Consider the following 20,970-nt stretch of genomic DNA (forward strand, 5'->3'; position numbering starts at 1 on the left):
GAACTCAGAACCTCTGGAAGAGCAGCCAGTGCTCTTAACCTCTGAGCCCATTTCTCTAGCCCTGCTTTTTTAGTTTTTAAGTCATTGGAGAAAAAGAATCTGTTCCTGCAACATCTCCATGATGGCATCACTTGAAATCATGTCTGTAACCCAGCACTAAGAAAGCAGAGGTAGGGGGATGAGTTTGAGGCCAACCTGGGCTATAGAGTGTGTTCTAGGCTATCTTCACTCATATAGTGAGACCTTGCCTCAAAATAAAACAGAAATAAACAAATAAAACCAAAATAAGCAGGGAGATGGTTTAGGAGGTAAAAGCACTTGCCACTAAGTGTAATAATCTGAGTTGGATTCCCAGAACACACATGGTGGAAGGAGAGAATAGACTCTTGGAAGGTGTTCTTTGATTTCTATACATGCACTGTGGCAGTGCATACACCCCCCAAAACATGTAAAATATATAAAAAATTATAAAAAAATGAAAATATGAATTCATATAAAATACAACACCATGAAGACAGAATACATGCGCTGCTTTCAAAACAATCATGGACACTCAGATGGTGGTATTAGTAAAAGAAAGTAGAAAAGGGGCTGGAGAAATTGTTTAGTAGTTAAGAGTACTTCCTGCTCTTTCAGAGGACCCAAATTTCATTTCCAGCACTCACATAAAGCATCTTACAGTTGCTTGTTAACTCCATCTCCAGGAGATCCAGCTCCCTCTTCTATATTCTTTGGGTACCTGCACATGGCATAGATAGAGATGCACAGACATACACATTTTTTTAAAAAATTGAAAAGTGGGAGATTAGGAGTCTTTTTTTTTAAATTATTTCAGTATTTTATGTGTATGATTGCCTTGCTTCCGTGTATGTTTGTATATAATGTGTATGCCTGGTGCCCTGGGATGCTAAAAGAGGGTATTGGATCCCCTGAAACGGGAGTTATAGATAATTGTGAGCAGCCAAACAGATGCTGGAAACTGAAGCAGGTCCAACCGCTCTTAACTGCTGAAACACCTTTCCAGCCCTAGGTTAGAAAGTAGTTTTACTTTCTACTAGTCAGTAGTAGTTTTACTACTGAACCGCTCATGGGATGGCTAGAAGTGTTTTAGCAAGGTGTAAATGGACATCTGAGATTGTAGTATTTGATAATATTCTGATTGAATTTTTTTATTATTGTTATGCCTTTATCCCTTTCTGATCTAGGAAGTTTCACAGTTAAAATTAATTTGACATCTGATTTGTGAATTAGTTACAATTACAAGCCAATTCTGGTGAAGGCTAATTTATGTTGCCTTTAGTTTGAAGTATTTCCTTTGGCTTGTCTTTCAACAACTTTATATGCTATGCAAATTACGAGATTTTAAAAAACAAAATTCAAACCAGCCAAACCACAACAAATCCACATAAAGACCCTGTCTCTGTAATCCTAGCACTTGGCAAGTGGAGACAGGAGAATTAGGAGTTTGAGGCCAGCTTGGGCTATATGAGACTGTCTCAAACAAACAAGTAAACAGATACACAGGCAATTCACTCCAGAGTAAGGGCTTAGGCAACTTGTATTACTTGGGCATTTATTTGATTTACTTTTAGAACATTGAAGAGGATGTTCTACTTGACAAAAGATATAGAAGGCCTTTGAGAATTAGCTTGTGCTTAAAATCATTTTCCCCCAGAAAGGCAGTTATAAAGAATATAGCTATAACAGGGGCAGGATGGTGTGTGTGTGTGTGTGTGTGTGTGTGTGTGTGTGTGTACATTCACCGAAACACTGACTTCCATAGTGGTTGCACAAGATTGCATTCCCACCAGCAATGGATGAGGGTACCCCTTCCTCCACAACCTCTCCAGCAAAGGTTATCGTTGGTGTTTTTGACTTTAGCCATTCTCACAGGTGTAAGATGATATCTCAAAGTTGTTTTGATTTGCATTTCCCTGATTGCTAAGGAAGTTGAGCATGACCTTAAGTGTCTTTTGGCCATTTGAACTTCTTCTGTTGAGAATTCTCTGTTCAGTTCAGTGCCCCATTTTATAATTGGGTTGATTAGCCTTTTACGGTCTAGTTTCTTGAGTTCTTTATATATTTTGGAGATCAGACCTTTGTCAGTTGCGGGGTTGGTGAAGATCTTCTCCCAGTCAGTGGGTTGCCTTTTTGTCTTAGTGACAGTGTCCTTTGCTTTACAGACGCTTCTCAGTCTCAGGAGGTTCCATTTATTCAATGAGGCCCTTAATGTCTGTGCTGCTGGGGTTATACGTAGGAAGTGGTCTCCTGTGCCCATGTGTTGTAGAGTACTTTCCACTTTCTCTTCTATCAGGTTCAGTGTGTTCGGACTGATATTGAGGTCTTTAATCCATTTGGACTTGAGTTTTGTGCATGGCGATAGATATGGATCTATTTTCATTCTTCTACAGATTGACATCCAGTTTTGCCAGCACAATTTGTTGAAGATGCTCTCTTTTTTCCATTGTATACTTTTAGCTCCTTTATCGAAAATCAGGTGTTCATAGGTTTGTGGGTTAAAGTCAGGGTCTTCTATTCGATTCCATTGGTCAACTTCTCTGTGTTTATGCCAATACCAAGCTGTTTTCAATACTGTAGCTCTGTAATAGAGTTTGAAGTCAGGGATGGTAATGCCTCCAGACAATCTTTTATTGTATAAGATTGTTATGGCTATCCTGGGTTTTTTGTTTTTCCATATAAAGTTGATTATTGTCTTCTCCAGATCTGTGAAGAATTTTGATGGGATTTTGATGGGGATTGCATTGAATCTATAGATTGCTTTTGGTAGAATTGCCATTTTTACTATGTTGATCCTCCCAATCAAAGAGCAAGGGAGGTCCTTCCATTTTCTGGTGTCCTTGCGAAGTAATTTTTTGAGGGGTGTTCAAGGTGACCTTTGATGGGGTCTTATTCCCTCAAACCATACCAGTCTGGAAGCAATCCACAGGTCCCCATCCTCTGTGGAAACAAGAGAAGAAACTCTTCCAAAACAACATATCCTTAGACTCAAATTTTGAAATCAAGATGCCTTTATGTTGGTTTAACTTAGCAGTCCCTACAATGAGATGTCTCTCTGTACTTAGCTCCTCCACAGTCAAAAAATTAAAAGACAACACAATAATATACATAATCCAGACTTTGTAAATTTTCCATTTTTCCATGGCTTATTTTTCTTTACTCCTTTAAAACTATGAGTATCTTTACTCTGTCTCTTTAAAGATTTTACCCATTTTAAAAGCATTAACTTTATTTTATGATTCTATAGTCTTTTTCTTCTCTCTTTAAAGCCTACAGATATTTCTGTTTTTGAAACAGGGTTTCTCTTTGTAAATCTCTCTGTCCGGGAACTCACTCTGTGAAACAGGCTGTTCATGAACTCACAAAGATCCACCTGCTTCTGGGATTAAGGGTATGTGCCACCACCACCCAGCAGTGATATATACTCTTAACCACTGATCCATCTCTTTAGGCTCTCTGAGATTTTTACCTTGTAGCTCTAGATGGCCCAGTTCTTGTTGTGTAGACAAGGCTGATCTCAGACCCACAGAGAGATCCCCCTACCTGTGCATCCAGTGCTGGGACTATCACATTTGTCATTTACCCTGCTTTTTACCTTTGGTGGTGCTACAGATAGAACCTGGGGTCTTCCACATGGTAGGTCAACAGTCTCTAATAGTCTGTATTCATTCATATCCCCACTTTCCCCCATATTTATGTGTAGAAGAAAGTTGCTTTATCTTTTAATATGTGTGAGGTTTTTGCCTAAATGTATATATGCGAACTACCATGTTTGCCCGGTACCCACAGGCACCAGAGAGGGTGTTGGATACCCTGCAACTGGAGTTACAGATTGTTGTGAGCCACCATGTGGATGCTGGAAACCAATCCTGGTCCTCTGCAAGAGCAGCAAGTACTCTTTACCCCTAAGTTATCTCCAGCCCATGTTTACTTTTTAGAAAAAGTAAAAATCTATTGACTATTTATATACATTTTATGTATGTATGTATATGACATTGTGTCTTGTTCATACCAACCCTCCAACTCTCCTCAGAACCTCTCCCCATCCCAACATGTTTCCTTCCCACCATGTCAATATATATATTCATCAAATCTAATTTGAGCCACCCACATGTGCCCAGCCTCATTTTAAAGTCTTTTTGTAAGGGGCTATGGAGATGGCTCAGAGGTTAAAAGTACTTGCTGCTCTTGGAGAGGAGCCAGGTCCAGTTCTGCCTACCTTCATAGCAGTTCATTTCTGTCTATAGCTCCAGTTTCAGGGGATCTGAAACTCTCTTCTGTCCTCCACAGGCATGGTATGAAGGTGATGCACATATATACGTGCAGGCAAATACACAAAATAAAATTTAAAAATCTTAAAAAAAATCCATAACAAAACTTTTTGTGAGACAGGATGTCATGTAGCCCAGGCTAGCCTTAAGTTTTATGTAACTGGGTATGACCTTGAACTCAATCCTTTTGCCTCTACCTCCCAAATGCTAATATATAAGCATGAGCCACCATACTTGGCAATATATATTTAAAATTTCTTACTTTTAAAAGTTAAAAAAAATGCTGAGTGCGATGTTTCACGCCTTTAATCCCAGCACTTGGGAGGCAGAGGCAGGCCGATCTCTGTGAATTCAAGGCCAGTCTGGTCTACAAAGTGAGTTCCAGGACAGGCTCCCAAGCTACAGAGAAATCCTGTCTCAAAAAACCAACCCCCCCAAAAAAATATTCCTTGATGGTTCCATACATGTATATGGTGATTTCTAGCCCTTTCACCCCCATTATTCTGTATCTCCTATGTCCTTCTCCCACAGAAAATCATCTTTCCAGTGTCCCCTTCTAATTTCAAGTCTTATTTTGGTGTGTATGATCTACCGTGTTTAAATAGGGTCTGATGACTTTAATCTCAAAGATAGGTGAGTCAGGCAACAAGATGGTTAAGGAAGAAAAAGGCACTTAGCACCCAGTCTGACAACCAGAGTTTGGTCCCCCAGTCGCACATGGTAGGAGAGAACCTTCTCTCCATGTTATCTTCTGACCTCCATCCATGTACTGTGACCTGCTAGTGCAGGAACTTGCTCATACGTACATGTGAGCAGTAAACACACACTAAATAAATAAATGTAAAACAAATAAAAAATTCAGAAAAATAAAGTAGGGGCATCAGGCTAAGGTTACTCTAAAATCTGAGTAATCCAGAGTCAGTACTTGACAAGAGAGACATGTCTCAGAAATTGCTTTATTAACAGTATATTGGTCTCACAGCTAGATCTTTATGACTGTGAAGGATTTGATCACTAGGTGGTGATGGTGCTCCTTAATGGCGTCTTCATGTTTATATCTTTTGGATCAGTGCTTGAAATTCTTCAAAACTGACTTCTCCATCGCCATTCTTATCCAGCTCTGTAAACAGATTGTCTAGAGTACTCGCACCCTGGTATTAGATAAAAAGAATGGGATAGGGTAAGGAAGAAAATTTAGATAGGATACTGAAACACATCTCTGAAATTAGGAGGAACTGTATTTTCCTTCCAAGAAGGCAGCCTAGGTTTCAGTCACATGCCACTGGTAATGTGATAATAGGTGTGTCGAAGCCTGCTTCAGCTGTTATGGTGGTTTTATGGCACATAATTGGGTTCTATCTTTCCTTTTTATTTTATTTATCTATGGGACAGGGTCTCATTATGACCTGAAACCCACTATGCAGATAAGACTAGCCTCGAACTCAACAGAGATCCACCTGCCTCTGCCTTCAGAGTTCTGAGATTAAATGAGTGAGTGTACCATAATGCTTGTCCCTCCCCCATTTAAAAAATACTGTGTGTGTGTGTGTGTGTGTGTGTGTGTGTGTGTGTGTGTGTGCGTGCGTACGTGCATCTGTCTGTGGGCATGTATATGTAAGTGCAGCTGCCCTTAGAGGCCATTAAATGGCATCAGATCCTTTGAAGCTACAGGTGGTTGTGAGTTACTGGTGGACATGAGTGCTGGGATCTGAATCCAGATAGAGCATCATGTGTTCTTAGCCACTGAGCAATCTCTCCAGCCCCCTGGCTCCAGCCCCCTGGCTCAAGCCTGTAATCCCGAACCTGGGTTCTCTGCAGCAATAGTAAATACTCCAAACTGCTGAACCATCTTTCTAGTCCCTCATCTGGCTATTTTTATGTGAACAGTTCAGTAGTGTTAAGTATATATTCTTTACTATGCAACAAATCTCCACATGCATGTCTGAGGTCTTGGGTTCAAGTCCCAGCAACACATACACAAAGTTATTGTGAACTATAAGAAAATTAGGAAACGCCAGATTATAATGTTAGTTTCTTTCAGCTTTGTGTGTGTGTGTGTGTGTGTGTATTCTAAAAACAAAAATCATGTGGATTTGGGCTGTAGCTCTGTGACAGAGCACCTGTTTAGTCTTTGCTAGGCCCTGGGTTGTATGTGGCCATATCCCCACAGGGCTGTGGGCAGTATTTCTGAGGCAGCCCTCAGCCCTAGGCTCTCAGCTGTGTGTGCTCTCCCACCCCCAGAGGCAGTGGCCTCTGGCCGCTCAGGTTATGCACTTACCTTCAGGAGAGTGGGAAATTCTGACTGAATCAGTAGCTTCAGCTCCTCCTTTGATAGCTGGTTTGGATCGCCTTCTTTGGCTGCATATTTTTCAAAAATGCTCTTCATTTCTTCGGGAGACTTCTTGGTACTCATTCTACTGTCCTGAAAATTGGGAAGAAAGTAGATTTACCAAAATGCTAAAGTGGAGCTTTCATGCCAAGTGCTGCCAACAGGTTTTTACTCCCCCCCTCTTTATTGGGAAAGGCAGAGGGGAGAACAGGGAAAAGGGAGAGAGAAGAGGTGTAGATGAGAGCATTATTGGCTCCTAAAGTATTTTAAAAATAATCAAGTTAGGAGCTAGGGAACATAGCTGTTAGTAGAGCGCTTGCTTAGACTGCTGGAAGCCCTGGGTTCTAGCCCTAGCACTGCAAAAGCCAGTGGGCATGTTAAGAACTCACCGAGCTGCTTACCAGTCAGAGCAGGCACTGGAAGAGTTGAAGAGCAGCAGGCAATAAGCTGATGAAGTGTCGAGGAGGAGCGCCTTTATATAGTCTTTACAGACACATCACCTGATTGTGAAATTCCCCTTTGTTTACTATTTAAGGGTAATGATTAATGGGTTCTGAAACCAAGCGTAAGACTCTCAATTAAGGGCAAGCTCCAGTAAAGAGCTGCTACTTCAACAGTTGCTTAATAGGTCAGAGTCCTAAGAGTAAAACCTGGATTTTCTTTTCCTTAGAATACTTTTCCCCCCAATATAGAATTTTGATCTTGCTCACAGCTCACATTTCTGAAAGCAATGACATTGCAGATTTAGGCTTGAGAAAATTTTTCTTCCCATGTAGAAAAAAAATTCTGTCACAGAGGGACAGTATTACATGGCTTTTAAAAATGCAGAATTGGGCCAGGTGGTGGTGGTGCACGCCTTTAATCCCAGCACCCAGGAGGCAGAAGCAGGTGGATCTCTGTGAGTTTGAAGTCATCCTGGTCTACAGAGTGAGTTCCAGGACAGCTAGGGCTACATAGAAAAAACCCTATCTCAAACCCCACCTTCTAAAAAGGGAAGGTAGATCAAAATTTCTGATTTTATTTTGCAAAGCAGTATTTTTGAGTAACTTGCCATTTTCTTTCTTTTTGACTATTGTTCCTATCCGTGCTTTTAAAAATTTCTGTATACTTACATTCCTCCTTCTCTCCCTCCCTCTTCCTCCCTTCCTCCCTTCTTTATTCTCCCTCCCTCACTTCTGGCTACCCTGGAGTTTGCTTTACAGATCAAGCGAGCCTTAAACTTATAGCGATCTGCCTCCTGCCTCCTGCCTCCCATGTTGAAATTAACAGTGTATGCCACTATGCCTGGAGATATTTCTCCTGTTTGTAACAAAATATATTTTGCCAAATCATTCTAAAACTTGTGAAAACACTCAGCTCACACTTAAACAATTGGAACTAGTTCAGAAGTTTTGGAATAGCCAGATATTTGAAATTAGAGACGAAATTGATTTTTTTTTTCTGGAAAGAGGCCCATAAAATAACTAGAACATTTCTTGGGGACATTACTCTAATGCTGATTATAATTCACAGGTAGGGGGTTTCAGATTGATTTCAAAAGCCCTTCAACATCTTTGAAGCACTTGGACATTTAAAAATTTTCCTGACCTGCAGTATAGCACCTACAATTTGATGTTTGAAATACTGGACTGTACTTTGCTCAGATGTTTTTCACCTCGAAAACTCTAGGACCTTATTTACATTGGAGAACAAATGTGAGATGCTATGATGTTGCTTACACGATTCTGGTCATTCCTGAGCACTTATCATTCTATAGGTTTTGGGTGTTGTATTGCAGTTTATATGACTCCAGTACAGACTTGTGTATTAACCCACTTATTGGAGTTACTGGCATTGTAGGTTAGCCTGTCAGTAGGTAGGCAGGTAGGTCTGTCTGTCTACTGTGTGTATGTATGTATATATATCTATGTATATATGTGTGTGTGTGCATATGTACACATGTGTATAGTTGTATAGTGTGTCAGGTGCTCTATCAATCTTCCGCCTTGTTCCCTTGAGATAGGGTCTGTCATGGAACCTGAGCTAGGTTGGTAGTCAGCAAGGCCAGTGAACCCCTTCTTTGCTCCCCACCCCCATAGTGCTGGCATTACAGGCACACACACAGCCAGCCCTGACCTATTCCATGGGTGATGGGATTCCTACTCAGAGCCTCATGCTTATGCACAGGTGCTCTTAGGCATTGAGCTGTGTCTCCAAATCCTTATTTATTTGCTTATTTTTGGAGCCAGGGTCTCTCACGAGGCCCAGTCTGACCAAGGATAACCTTGAACTCCTGATCTTTCTGCCTCTATCCCAGCAGTGCTAGGATTGTAGGGGTAGGCTACCATGTCCAGCTGGCATTGTTTTTACTTGATGATTTTACACAATAATATTTTGATTTTGGCAATGTTTTTTCAAAGGTTTTAGAAAATTTCCAGTGTTTTTGTTTGCTTGCGTGTAAGTTCTAGTCTATTGGGAGGAAGTGAGCTTTTGTGACTCATCATAGTAAGAACATAATTTTTCCTCCAATGTCTTTTGTTATTGTTGCTGTTGGCTTTTGAGATGGGATCTTTTTATTTATCCCAGCTCACAATGTAGTCCAGGCTATCCTTGAACTTCTTCCTGGTCCTTCTATCTCAGTCCTCCTGACTGATTGCCCCACTCCAACATCTTTAAGGGTTTTTATTTCGTTTTGTTTTACATCTAAAGCAAAGTGGCAAGAATAATACAGAACTCTACCTTTTGATTAGACTCTACCTGCAAACATTTCCACATGTGCTTTTTACTACACTTGATCTTAGCCAAAAGGCCGAGAAGCGATCCACATCTGCTTTTTCTGGCCAATAGTTTCCTCCTCATCAATTCTCTGAGGATAAGTTGTGGAATCTCACTGGTTTCCTAAGGACAAGAACTTTTTTCTGTAGAGCCTCAGTGGTGTTATCACGGCATATTTCAATCTCAATTGTTTTCTCAAATGATCATTTTGAAGCTAAAACTGATGGGAGTTGGTGTGATATTTCTTGTGCCTATATTGAAAAAAACTGATTTTAATCACTACATATAATCTAAATATCAGTAGATTATATGGCAGATGTTTTATATAGCATACTTTCTTCATATCATATGGAATATATGATTTGTAAAAGTATAACAAATACATAATGCACAAAATCCATGTCTAGTTTATGTGGTGTGGGGATGGAACCCATGGCTTCATGCATGCCGAGCAAGCACTCTACCAACTAAGCTACATACCCAGCCCAAAGGACTTTTCTTCTTCAGGCAGTCTATGCTCTTGATTTTGAGCAGAATAACATGGTCACAGAAGCTAAGCTGCAGGCACTCAGAGTCTTCTTGAGGGGGTAAAAAAATTCTGTCCAAAGATCAAGCAATTGAACAGAGAGGTGCTACTTAACCTTTGCCTCCCCATTTTTCCATTACCAACCTTGTACCTGTCATTCTTTCCATTTCTCTAATTTCTAAGCACACTCTTTTGAACACACCCTGCATTTATGGCATGTTTCCATACGTTTTTAGTTAATGTTTCATGAGACTATTGGTGGATTTTGTGTTTCTAACTTCTGGGTTACCAGTGTACTAAGAAAAAAAATAGAAAGAAGACAAGAGAGATATCACTGGAGGATATGAGCATGCAAAAGTATGAGAAGAAGCACAAGGTATTTGTCAAGTTCTGTTAGCATTTGCTATTTGCTACAAGCCTGAGTTCTGACAGGCAGCATTAGGTCACTTTGAGCAGAGATTTTTTCTTGAAATGAGATGTGTAGCCTAAATGACTTTTGGCCTATATGGTGCACACCTATAATCCTAGCACTTGGGAGGTGGAGGAAGGAGAATCAGAAGTTTAAGGTCCTCCTCTGCTACATATAGGGAGTTTGAGGCCAGCCTGGGCTACAGGAGACCTTGTCTAAAAAATAACTTCATTTCGTATTACAAAATGTATTAGTGTTGGGGCTGGAGAGATGGCTCAGCAGTTAAGAGCATTGCCTGCTCTTCCAAAGGTCATGAGTTCAATTCCCGGCAACCACATGGTGGCTCACAACCATCTGTAATGAGGTCTGCTGCCCTCTTCTGGTCTGCAGACATACACACAGACAGAATATTGTATACTGTATACATAATAAATAAATAAATATTTAAAAAAATGTATTAGTGTTACTAATGACCAAGTCCCCACAACACAAGGTGGATGTGAAATGCAATTGTATGTTATCTTTGACTTTGAAATTTAAAATATCTGAACCCATCCTTTCTAAGGAACTAAATTTTAGTTATTTAAAAGGATAACTTAATTTTAGTTGTCCCTAAAAGTGACAGCATACCTGTTTCGCTTACTTGACTTTTATGTGGTACCTATCTTCTCTGGACCATCAGAGTTCATTTTCCTTTTTACTTCCAGCCTTTGCCTGAGGTGTGCAAGTCCTGCCTGTGCTAGTCTTTAGTTCTGAGTCCCCAGAGGCCTCCGCATAGGAGCCAGTGCTTACTGAGGGCTTTTGTTTTTTTTTTTTTTATACTATGGACACTCAACTTCTGTAGCCTCCTGAAATCATTGTAGCAACACTATGAAATAGGTGCTGTTCCTTTGGTCTATCTATATATAGATGTACAGAAGGGACAGCATGGGATTCCTGACGCTGCTTTAATAAGTTCTTACCAACTCAGTACCTGGAACACTCCCTTTTTTACTTGTAAGTCAGATGTTTAAAGTGGTTGATAGGATGTGTTCTTTCTGAAGTTACAGGAGAGATTGCTTAGTTTTTTGCCTTCTAGAGGCTGCTTGTTCATAGATATGCCCTCCTTCCTGAAAGCCAGAAGCTTAACATTGTCCAGTCTGTCTGCAATGTCCATTTCGCTATATTTCTCCTCTGATTCTGTCCTTCCTTCCTCTCTTAAGGTCCTGCATGATTATGTGGGTTTACCCTCACAACCCAGAATAAACATCTCTATTGGGTGAATTCCTTAGAAATGAGGAGTTCAGACTCTCTTCTCTCCAGCCTATGTGATACCTTCTGTCTTGTCATGACACAACAAGAAAGGCCCCTTCCACCACCAATAACTTTAACAGGATCACATTTGTAAATTCTTATGTCATAAAAGGTGCACAGGTTCTTAGGTTCTAAGAACTAGAATGTGAATATCTTTGGAGGGGCATGGGACATGAATTACCAATGTCTAGATGAGTTATTTGATAAGGAGAGCATATTCATTGTGCTCTCAAATCATGGGCTCTTGCAGTGAAGTATGAAGAAGGCCTCTTTAGAAATGTAATGAAAAAATAGTCTGTGTGTAGGAGTATGGTGGGGGAGTGGGGAGTGGAGGAGCTATTGGCACTGGATTGGCCTAGCTGAGGAAGAAAGTACTGGTTTGAATCTATCAGGAGAGTCCAGCTTAGTAGGGTCATGCATAAGGTGAGACCCGAGGGCCACTCAGGAGGGGTCTACTTTGATTTGTAGTGACACAGACTGCTGGACCAAATAACAAGGCATGTTAGATAACATAGTAATGACGTAAAGCTGTTCATAATTATGCCCATCTTCAACATGACTCATAAAAAATCCAAGTCAGAGTAAGTCTTAAAAAAGAGAGAAGCCCCAAAACCTTGGGACTGTTGGAGAGGAACAAACTGGGGAGTCATTTTTTTTTTAATTATGAAAGTTGGGCCTTTACCTTAGGCTTGTTTTTAGCTAGCCCTTATGATTTAAGTTAACCCATATTTTTCTTTTTTTATTGCTTTATAAATAATACCATTGAAAATTTCCACTTCCTTCCCTCCTCCCATTTCCCTCCTGTTGCCCCACTATCCCTCCCCCTCCAGTCCTAAAAGAGGGCAGGGTACCCTGCCCTGTGGGAAGTCCAAGGCCCTCCCCCCCTCCATCCAGGCTTAGGAAGGGATGCATCCAAATAGAATAGGATCACAAAAAGCCAGTACATGCAGTAGAGACAAATCCCAGTGCCATTATCATTCGCTCCTCAGTCTGCCCCAATTGTCAGCCACATTCAGAGGGTCCAGTTTGATCCCATGCTTGTTCAGTCCCAGTTCAGCTGGCTTTGGTGAGCAACCATTAGCTCAGGCACACTGTCTCAGTGGGTGGACCAACCCCTCGCTGTCCTGACTTCCTTGCTCATGTTCTCCCTCCTTCTGCTCTTCAACTGGACCTTGGGAGCTCAGTCCAGTGCTCCAATGTGGGTCTCTGTCTCTATCCCCATCTGTCCCCAGACGAAGATTCTATGGTGATATGCAAGATAGTCATCAGTCTGACTACAGGGACAAGGCCAGTTCAGGCACCCTCTCCTCCACTGCCCAGGGTCCTAGCTGGGGACATCCCCGTGGACACCTGGGAACCCCTCTATAGCCAAGCCTCTTGCCAACCCCAAAATGGCTCCCTTAATTAAGACATCTTCTTCCCTGCTTCCATATCCATCCTTCCTCCATCTCAACCATCCCACTCCCCCAAGCTCTCACTGGGGAGTCTTTGTAAAGAGTACTTGAGAAACACACGAGAAAGTTTGGGCAAATCACTAGAAATGGGGCTAGGGATATAGCTCAGTGGTAGAGGGTTTACCTACTGTGTTTGGAGCTTTAGGTTTAATTACTAATCCTGTCTAAAGAAAAGCAACAGTAGAAAGAAAGGGTGACAACATGCCTCAGCAGATAAAGGTGCTTGCTGCTAAGGGGGATGAATTAAGTCCTGTCCCTGGTAGTTACATGGTGGAAGTTGTTCTCTGACCTCCCCACACACTCTGTGGCACACAAGCACCCCCCTACATAAAAGCACACTATAAAGAAATGTATTTTTTAATGAAGTAGAGGGGGAAAAAGAGGGTGGAAAGGGTCTTCTGGGAGTAGGTGCTCCTGTTTTGTCCAAGTGGAATATTCAGACAAGGGACCAATTCCCAGGATGCAGCGAGGGAGGCCCCATCCACACTGCCATTAAGGAATTTCATTGTTGATAAGAGACGCAGACTTCCACACACTTGGTTTAAGGAACCCTGGGACACTGAAGGACTTGAACTCATTACACTTTTACCTAGGTTGCAGATTATCTCAGCCAAGGTTAATTAGTGCCATAGTTATCCTGTGCGATGTTTTACATCTCTCAAAGCTTTATAGCTTATTGATTTTTCTTTTCTTTTTTTTTTTTTTGTATGCTGTATGGCTCTGTTCCAAGAAAGGACAGAAGGGTGTGGGGGTCAGATCACAGCCAAGGGTAGGGTCAAGGAAATAGTTTTTCAATGGAAGAAGCTTTTCCCTTTCAGATGCAAAAACTGTGGTATTTTGGAAATGTTGGGGATAAATATAAAGGCACTTAGGGTTCACTAACCATGTGACATTGATAAAATTAGCATGCTTCAAACCTTGTTGTTCTCCTCTCCTAGACTTTTTGGGTCTTTTTGTTGCCCAATTAGGCTGTATAACCTGAGAGGCCATTACTCGCCACCCCCCATCCCTTATTTTCCTTATTTTATCCTTTTTGAGACAGGGTCTCATGTAGCTCAGGCAGGTCTTGAACTTTCTATGTAGCACAGACGTGCCCTGTTTTATGTGGTGCTGGGCCTCAAACACTAATCCTGCATGCTAGGCAAATAGTCTACCAACTGAGCTACATCCCAGGCCCCCAGTACCATCCATCTTTAGAGCTTGTCATGTTGTCTGAGGACTGAGTCGCTGTGTTCTCTATCCAGACGTCTCCTTCCTTCCAATGTGGCTTCTGCATGCTTGCTCCCCATTGATATTATTTTGTGTGTCTCTGGATGAGCCCTTCTGAACCAGGCCCAATGAGACCTCTCCTGGTCTGTCCCTCTCTGGGGACTCTCCTGCAGCTTCTCATTGTATTTTTCTCTTTTCCTTGTTGCTCTGGGTATCATTCGAACTTGGGATATGTTTCCCTTTTTCTCTCATCTCCAATATCTTTCTTCTCCACTAACTCCTGTGTTAGCTAGTACATGTTCTTTAGAGTATTTTTACATTTTCATACTTATATACAATACACCTTGATCATACATATCCAACCCAAATCCTCCTCACCCACTAGACCCTCCCCATATTCCTCCTTCCCATCTTCATGTTCTCTTCTAGCTCACACATTTTTTAAAATGTGGATTTTTTTCCTTTGAAAGCTTTATGTAATATTTTTGATCATATTCTTTCCCCTCTACCAGTTCCTCTCAGATTCTCCCTCCCACACAGATTTATGTTCTCTTGGAAAACAAAATAAACAAAAAGCATAGACACAAACATGGAGTCTATTTTATGTTGACCAACTACTCCTAAGTATGAGGCCTGCTCTGGAAAATGGTTGTTATTATCCGTGTCATTCCATTGAAGAAAATGGATTTTCCTTCTCCTAGTAGCTATCAATTGCAAACAGCTTCTTGGTTAGGGATGGGACTTTGTGTCCACTTACCCTTCTCCAGGCTGGGGTTTTATCTGACTTGAATTCGTGCAGGTCTTGTGCATGCTGTCACAGTCCCTGTGAGTTCTTATGTGCATCAGCTCTGTTGCGCCTGGAAAATTCTGTTTCCTTGCAGTTGTCCACCACCTTTTGGCTCTTACACTCTTTCTGCCTCTTCTTCTCCATAGTTCTTTGAGGGTCGACAGGAGGCGCATGATAAAAGCATCCCATTTGGGCTAAGTGCTGCAACAATGATTCTCAGCCTGTGGGTCATGACCTCTTTGGGTGTCAAACAAGCCTTTCATAGGGATCACCTAAGATCACTGGAAAACACAGATATACATTACAACTCATAACACTAGCAAAACTTACAGTTATGAAATAACAACAAAAATAATTTTATGGTTGGAGAGTTACCACAAATGAGGAACTTTATTAAAGGCTCATACTGTTAGGAAGGTTGAAAGTCACTTTGCTAAAAAGTCTCTCACTCTCTGCATATTGACAAGTTGTTGGTCTCTGTATTAATTTACCACCTACAGAAAGAAACTTCTCGGATGAGGGTTGAATGATGCTCTGATCTATGGGTATAGCAATATGTCATTAGAAGTTGTTTTGTAGCCAGGTGGTGGTGATGCACACATTTAATTCCAGCAGTGGGGAGGCAGAGGCAGACAGATCTCTGTGAGTTCAAGGCCAGCTTCGTCAACAGAGCAAGTTCCAGGACAGCCAGGGCCACACAGAGAAACCCTGTCTTGAAAAACCAAAACTAACTTAATAAATATTTTTAAAAAATTTAAAAAGTTGTTTTGCTACTCTGTTTATTTAGTGGAATAATAGTATGTTTTCCCTCTGCCCTATTACCTATTTCGTCCCAGGTTCTTGACCTCATTAAAAGTGTCAGGTATGGTTTCCATATCATGGAGTGAGCCGTAAGTCCAATAAAAAATTATTGGTTACTCTCATAACATTTGTGCCACTATTGCACCAGTGGGTATCTCTTGCAGGTAAGTGACACTATTGTAGCTCTTCCAGCTAGGACATTTTAAAAATTCATGTGTATGTACCACAGTGCACCAGTATAGGTCAGAAGACAACTTGTGGGAATGGGTTTTCTCCTTCCACCATGTGGGTTCTGGGAATTGAACTCAGATCCTTAGGCAAGTATTTTTTTTCATTGAGGCTTCTCACCAGCCCCTAACTAGAGGATCACCATGGCTCTTACGCCTTAGGATTTCTTTATGTGTTTTTCCAGGAGAAGGCCATAGTAACTATTTCTGAACATGGCATGGACAGTGTGAACTAGTAGCCTCGTGAGACCTCAGTAATACATTTCACTCTCTGCCTTTAACTTGTTTCATTAAAATTGTACAGTGGACAGAGTCAATTGTTCTAAAAGGTCTGTGATAAAAAGTCAGCAGTCTTCAACCCTTTCTTTGATACCCTCAATTCTACTCCCTTAATCTCAGGTTTCTAAATCATTGCTACCACATTATTCTTTTCAAATTTCCTTGGTGCAGGAGGACCATTTTATGACCAATGCATTTGCTTCCTCTCCATCCCCACCCTTACACTTCAGTTTGGGAAATGATTTTTGGTCTGGGGGTATTTAGAAATTTCATACCAAATGAGCACAAAGACAACTTAAAATTTCTCTCTCTCTCTCTCTCTCTCTCTCTCTCTCTCTCCTCCTCCTCCTCCTCCTCCTCCTCCCTCCCTCCCCTCTCTATCCTTATACTTTTTTTCTCTTAAAATATTTTAAAATTTAGAGATAGACTCTCATTTATGTAGGCTTGTTTTTTTAATTCTCTTCTTTCCTCCCTTTCTTTCTTTCTTCCTTCCTTCCTTTCTTTTTTTTGAGACAGACTCTCTCTTTATAGCCTTAATTGTCCTGGAACTCACTATGTAGATCAGGCTGTGACCAGAATTTAAAGATCTGCCTACCTCTGCCTCCTGAGTGCTAGAAGTAAAGGTGTGTGCTACCACAGCTGGCTCTTTTTCTTTTTTCTTTTGGTTTTTCAAGACAGGTTTCACTGTCTAGCCTTGACTGTCTCGGAACTTGCTCCATAGACCAGGCTGGCCTCAAACTCCCAGAGATCTGCCTGCCTCTGCCTCCTGACTGCTGGGATTAAAGGCGTACATCACCGCCACCCAGCCCCTTTGTCTTAAAACCAAAAAAAAAAAAATATTTAGTTATTTATATTTTATGTGTAGGATTGTTTTGCCTGCTTGTATGCTTGTGTACCACATACATGCCTGATACCTTTAGAGGACAGAAGAAGGCATCATATCTCCTGGAACCGGAGCCAAGGATGGCTGTGAGCTACCATGTGGGTGCTGGGAACCAAACCCAGGTCCTTTGCAAGAGTAACCAACACATGCTCTTAATTGCTGACCTATTCTCCAACGTTCAAGCATCCTGTTCTTGGTTGTTTTTTGTTTTTTGTTTTTTTACTTTGTTCGCAATAGTTCAGACCAGTATACTCCTTGATTATCATAGTCACTGATAACGGAAGCAATTTACCTTCAAAGTTGGACCTTATGTAGTAAACAAGGGTGAACTGATTGAAGAATCGTAGTACACCTCTGACAAGAACCCAGGGAACTTTATTACCATAGTAGGAACTTGAATAGAACCTAAATGGAAGCTGAGACTCTGAGTAGACATAGGACTTCTTAGTCTGTAGCAGCTCTTGTGATCTTACCTGCCTTTTCTTAGAAAATACACACAAGCGTTTATAAGCCTCTTGGCCTCCTAAACTGGGGGCTGCCTTCTCTCACTTCACTCAGTAATACTTAATCTAGCCCCCATTAGCCAGCCAAAGAAGATAGGGAAGCCAGGCTAAGAGTTAAGGGAAATTCAGAAACCAAGCATTCATTTCAATGAGAGGTATAATCCATTTTTCCCCAGCCCTTTCCCTCAGTGACTCTTGGAGCTTGCTTGGGTCCCAGGGTTCAGGTGGCTCCAAACGTTTCCTGGGGCACTAATAAAATCAGGTATTTTCCTAGAAATTCTTTGTTTAAGAAATTCCAGTTGTCAAGGATTTCCTTTAAAGCTGTCTGTGGCTTTTAGGGTGTGGTGGGGGGGAGTGTAAACAATCTTCTATGAGAACCCTGAGTAATTTTATTAGAACAGGTTGACTTACCCAACTGCAGTCTAATCTAACATCTTAAAACAACAACAACAAACATGGCTGGGCGTGGTGGCACAGGCCTTTAATCCCAGCATTCAGGAGGGAAAGGCAGACCAATTTCTGTGAATTCAAGCCAGCCTGTTCTGTATAGTGAGTTCCAGGATGGCTAGAACTACATATTGAAACTCTGTCTCAAAAAAACAAACAAAAAACAAACAAAAAAACAAAAAAAACCCAAAAAACAAACAAACCAAAAAACGTGAAACAAAACAGTTAATCATAGTAAACAGAACTGAGGAAAAGGAATTACCAGGTTAATGAAAACAGATTTTATTTTTAAACATCTTTCTAAGTTTTTGTGCTGTGACTCAACAAATCTGAACTTGTTTTCTTGGGGTTCGTTTGTTCAGTCATTCCTTCAGTTTATTTCTACTGTCTGGAAAGGCACACTGGTAAGGAAAAGTAACAACTGCCCTTCTCATCCAGAAGCAGGCAGCAGACAACTGAGAGAAGGGCGGTGAGGAGGAAAAGCCCTGTGCAAGGCCACAGACAGAAGCCTGGGGAGCTAAGCTACTCAGCGATCGCAGAGTTTACAAGGGTTTCATTTAGAACAAGGTGGTCTAGAGGGGTTCACTAATAGGACTTGGCAGATTGGATATGAAGAAAATGAAGCATTGCTAGATTTTTGACTCACAGGATGTACAAGAACAGGGAGAGGAGAGGAAAGAAGAGGAGAGGGGAGGGGAGGGAGAGTGAGTGTGTGTGTTTGGTATATGTATGTGTTTGTGCAGGTGTGTACCCATGTGCATACACATGTGGAGGTCACAGATTGATGTCTGGGGTCTTTCTCAGAGGTTCTCTTAGTTTTTTGAGACAGGGTTGGTTACTCACTGAACTTTGAGCTAATTGATTTGCATAATCTGGTTGGCCACAAAATCTCTGGGATTATACACATACATGTGAGCAACCTCATCTGACTTTTATTGGGTACTAGGGATCTTAACTCAAGTCCTCATGCCTGCATGGGAGGCACTTTAATCATCTGAGTTATCTTCCAAGGTCTCCTCTCTTTGTTTGTTTGTTTTTTTCTTTTTTGAGGCAGTCTCAGGTATCCCAGGGTGGCTTGGAATTTATTATGTAGCCAAAGATGATCTTGAACTTCTGATCCTCCTGCTTCTTTTTTGCTAGTGCTGGGATTGGATTGTAGGTGTTCGCCACCATGCCTGCTTTATAGGGTACCAGAAATCAAACCCAGGGCGTTGTGCATGCTGGGCAAGGGCTCTACCAGTGGAACGATATCAGCTCCTTTCTTCCTTTTTCTTTCCTTCTTCTTTCCCTCCTCTCTCTCTCTCTCTCTCTCTCTCTCTCTCTCTCTCTCTTTCTCTCTCTCTCTCGTGTATCTTACTATGTAACTCTAGCTTGCCTGGAACTAGCTCTGTAGACCAGAGCTGGCCATGAACTCACAGAGGTCCTCTAGCCTCTGCCTCCCTAGCACTGGAATTACAGGTGTGTGCCACCATTCTGTTTATGGAGTTCTAGGGATCAAACCCAGGGCTTCACATATGCCAGACAAGAATTTTACTAACCAGACTATATACTTAGCTCTCTGATACACTGTTTTGTAAATGACTTGAGCGGAAGATGAGAACGGTGGTGAGAGGTACGTACAATTTGGGAAGGATGTATTAGGTGGCTGCTTTTCTCAGGAGCTCTGCAAGACCTGATCAGACACAGTACTCAAGGGAATGTTTTCTCAACAAGTGTTCCTCTAAAAATAAAGCAAAAAATATGGGGAATTACATCCTTGGAAGATGGTAAAGCTGGATTTGTTTTGTTAAAGGTAATCGACATGCCTGAACACAACCCTGGTGACTTGGGAGGAACAATGAGACTGGGATTAAGACGAACTGTTTTCACAACTGAAAATTCCATACTGAGTAAGTATCCCAGAGCTTTGATTTGTATACGACACTAGGAGTGGTTCAAATGGCTGTCCTACTAACCTTTTCCGCAGCTTTCTAGCTAGCCTGTCACCCAGTCACCTGCTCTTGCTGACCTGTCACTTGAGGAATTTACTTTCTCCCCATTCAAGTTCATTTAGAAGAGTATTGGTTATGTACAAAGTGTCCCAGAGATCAATGATAATTTGTGCCATACTATGTTTGTCCTGTCCCTGCAAAAATTCTCTTGAGAGCACTAATGCAAGTTTTTTTTTTTGAGTTTATGGACCTACATTGAAAATGGCTTCCTCTTTCATTGTTTCCTTTTTGTGTGTTTGAGCCAGTGTGTGATGTGTGTGCTAGCCAGAATCCTAAATGTACATATTTGTACATTTCCACAATGGTAGTATTTATTGAATAACAAGGTATAGCAGTTTCAATGGCAGAAATCGTCATAAAATTTACTTATGCCTACTTTGGTAGTTTGGCTGAGGTGAATGCAAGTATTTTATTTCAGTCTTTTTAAGATTTTATTTTATTTATTTTTTATTCATTTTTTTTTCTGAGACAGGGTTTCTCTATGTAACAGCCCTGGCTGTCCTGGAACTCACTCTGTAGACCAGGATGACCTTGAACTCCAGAGCCGCCTGCCTCTTCCTCCTGAGTGCTGGGAGGTCCGCACCATTACTGCTGGGCTGATTGATTTTTACTTCTGTGTATGGGTATGTGCATGTGTGAGTGCCGGTGCCCCTGGAAGCCAGAAGAAGGTGTCAAATCCCTTGGAACTGGAGTTACAGGTGGTTGTGGCCTGCCTGATATGGGTGTTGGAAACTGTTGGGTCCTCTGCAAGAGCAAGCAACAAATGCTCTTAACTGCTGAGCTATCTCT

At 41.4% G+C, this 20,970-nt stretch overlaps 2 protein-coding genes across 2 annotated transcripts in view; one reads left to right on the top strand and one right to left on the bottom strand.

The window, feature by feature from the left end:
- Ctps2 (CTP synthase 2) overlaps nucleotides 1-20,970 on the top strand; it is a 108,380-nt gene that overhangs the window by 47,322 nt on the left and 40,088 nt on the right. Inside the window, exon 14 of the mRNA XM_041639941.1 lies at nucleotides 19,983-20,079. Coding sequence (XP_041495875.1) covers nucleotides 19,983-20,079 — 97 coding nt within the window. The remainder of the gene's footprint in view (nucleotides 1-19,982; nucleotides 20,080-20,970) is intronic.
- On the bottom strand, nucleotides 5,316-7,046 carry S100g (S100 calcium binding protein G). The gene is made up of 3 exons (XM_041639975.1): nucleotides 7,020-7,046; nucleotides 6,568-6,711; nucleotides 5,316-5,440 (listed from the first exon to the last, which is right to left on the bottom strand). Exons 2-3 carry the CDS (start codon nucleotides 6,700-6,702, stop codon nucleotides 5,342-5,344), a joined length of 234 nt encoding a protein of 77 aa, XP_041495909.1. The 5' UTR covers nucleotides 6,703-6,711; nucleotides 7,020-7,046; the 3' UTR covers nucleotides 5,316-5,341.

Source organism: Microtus oregoni, unplaced genomic scaffold (genome assembly GCF_018167655.1).
Source record: "Microtus oregoni isolate MIOR12 unplaced genomic scaffold, Mior012 000061F_ref0000440, whole genome shotgun sequence".
NCBI lineage: Eukaryota > Metazoa > Chordata > Mammalia > Rodentia > Cricetidae > Microtus > Microtus oregoni.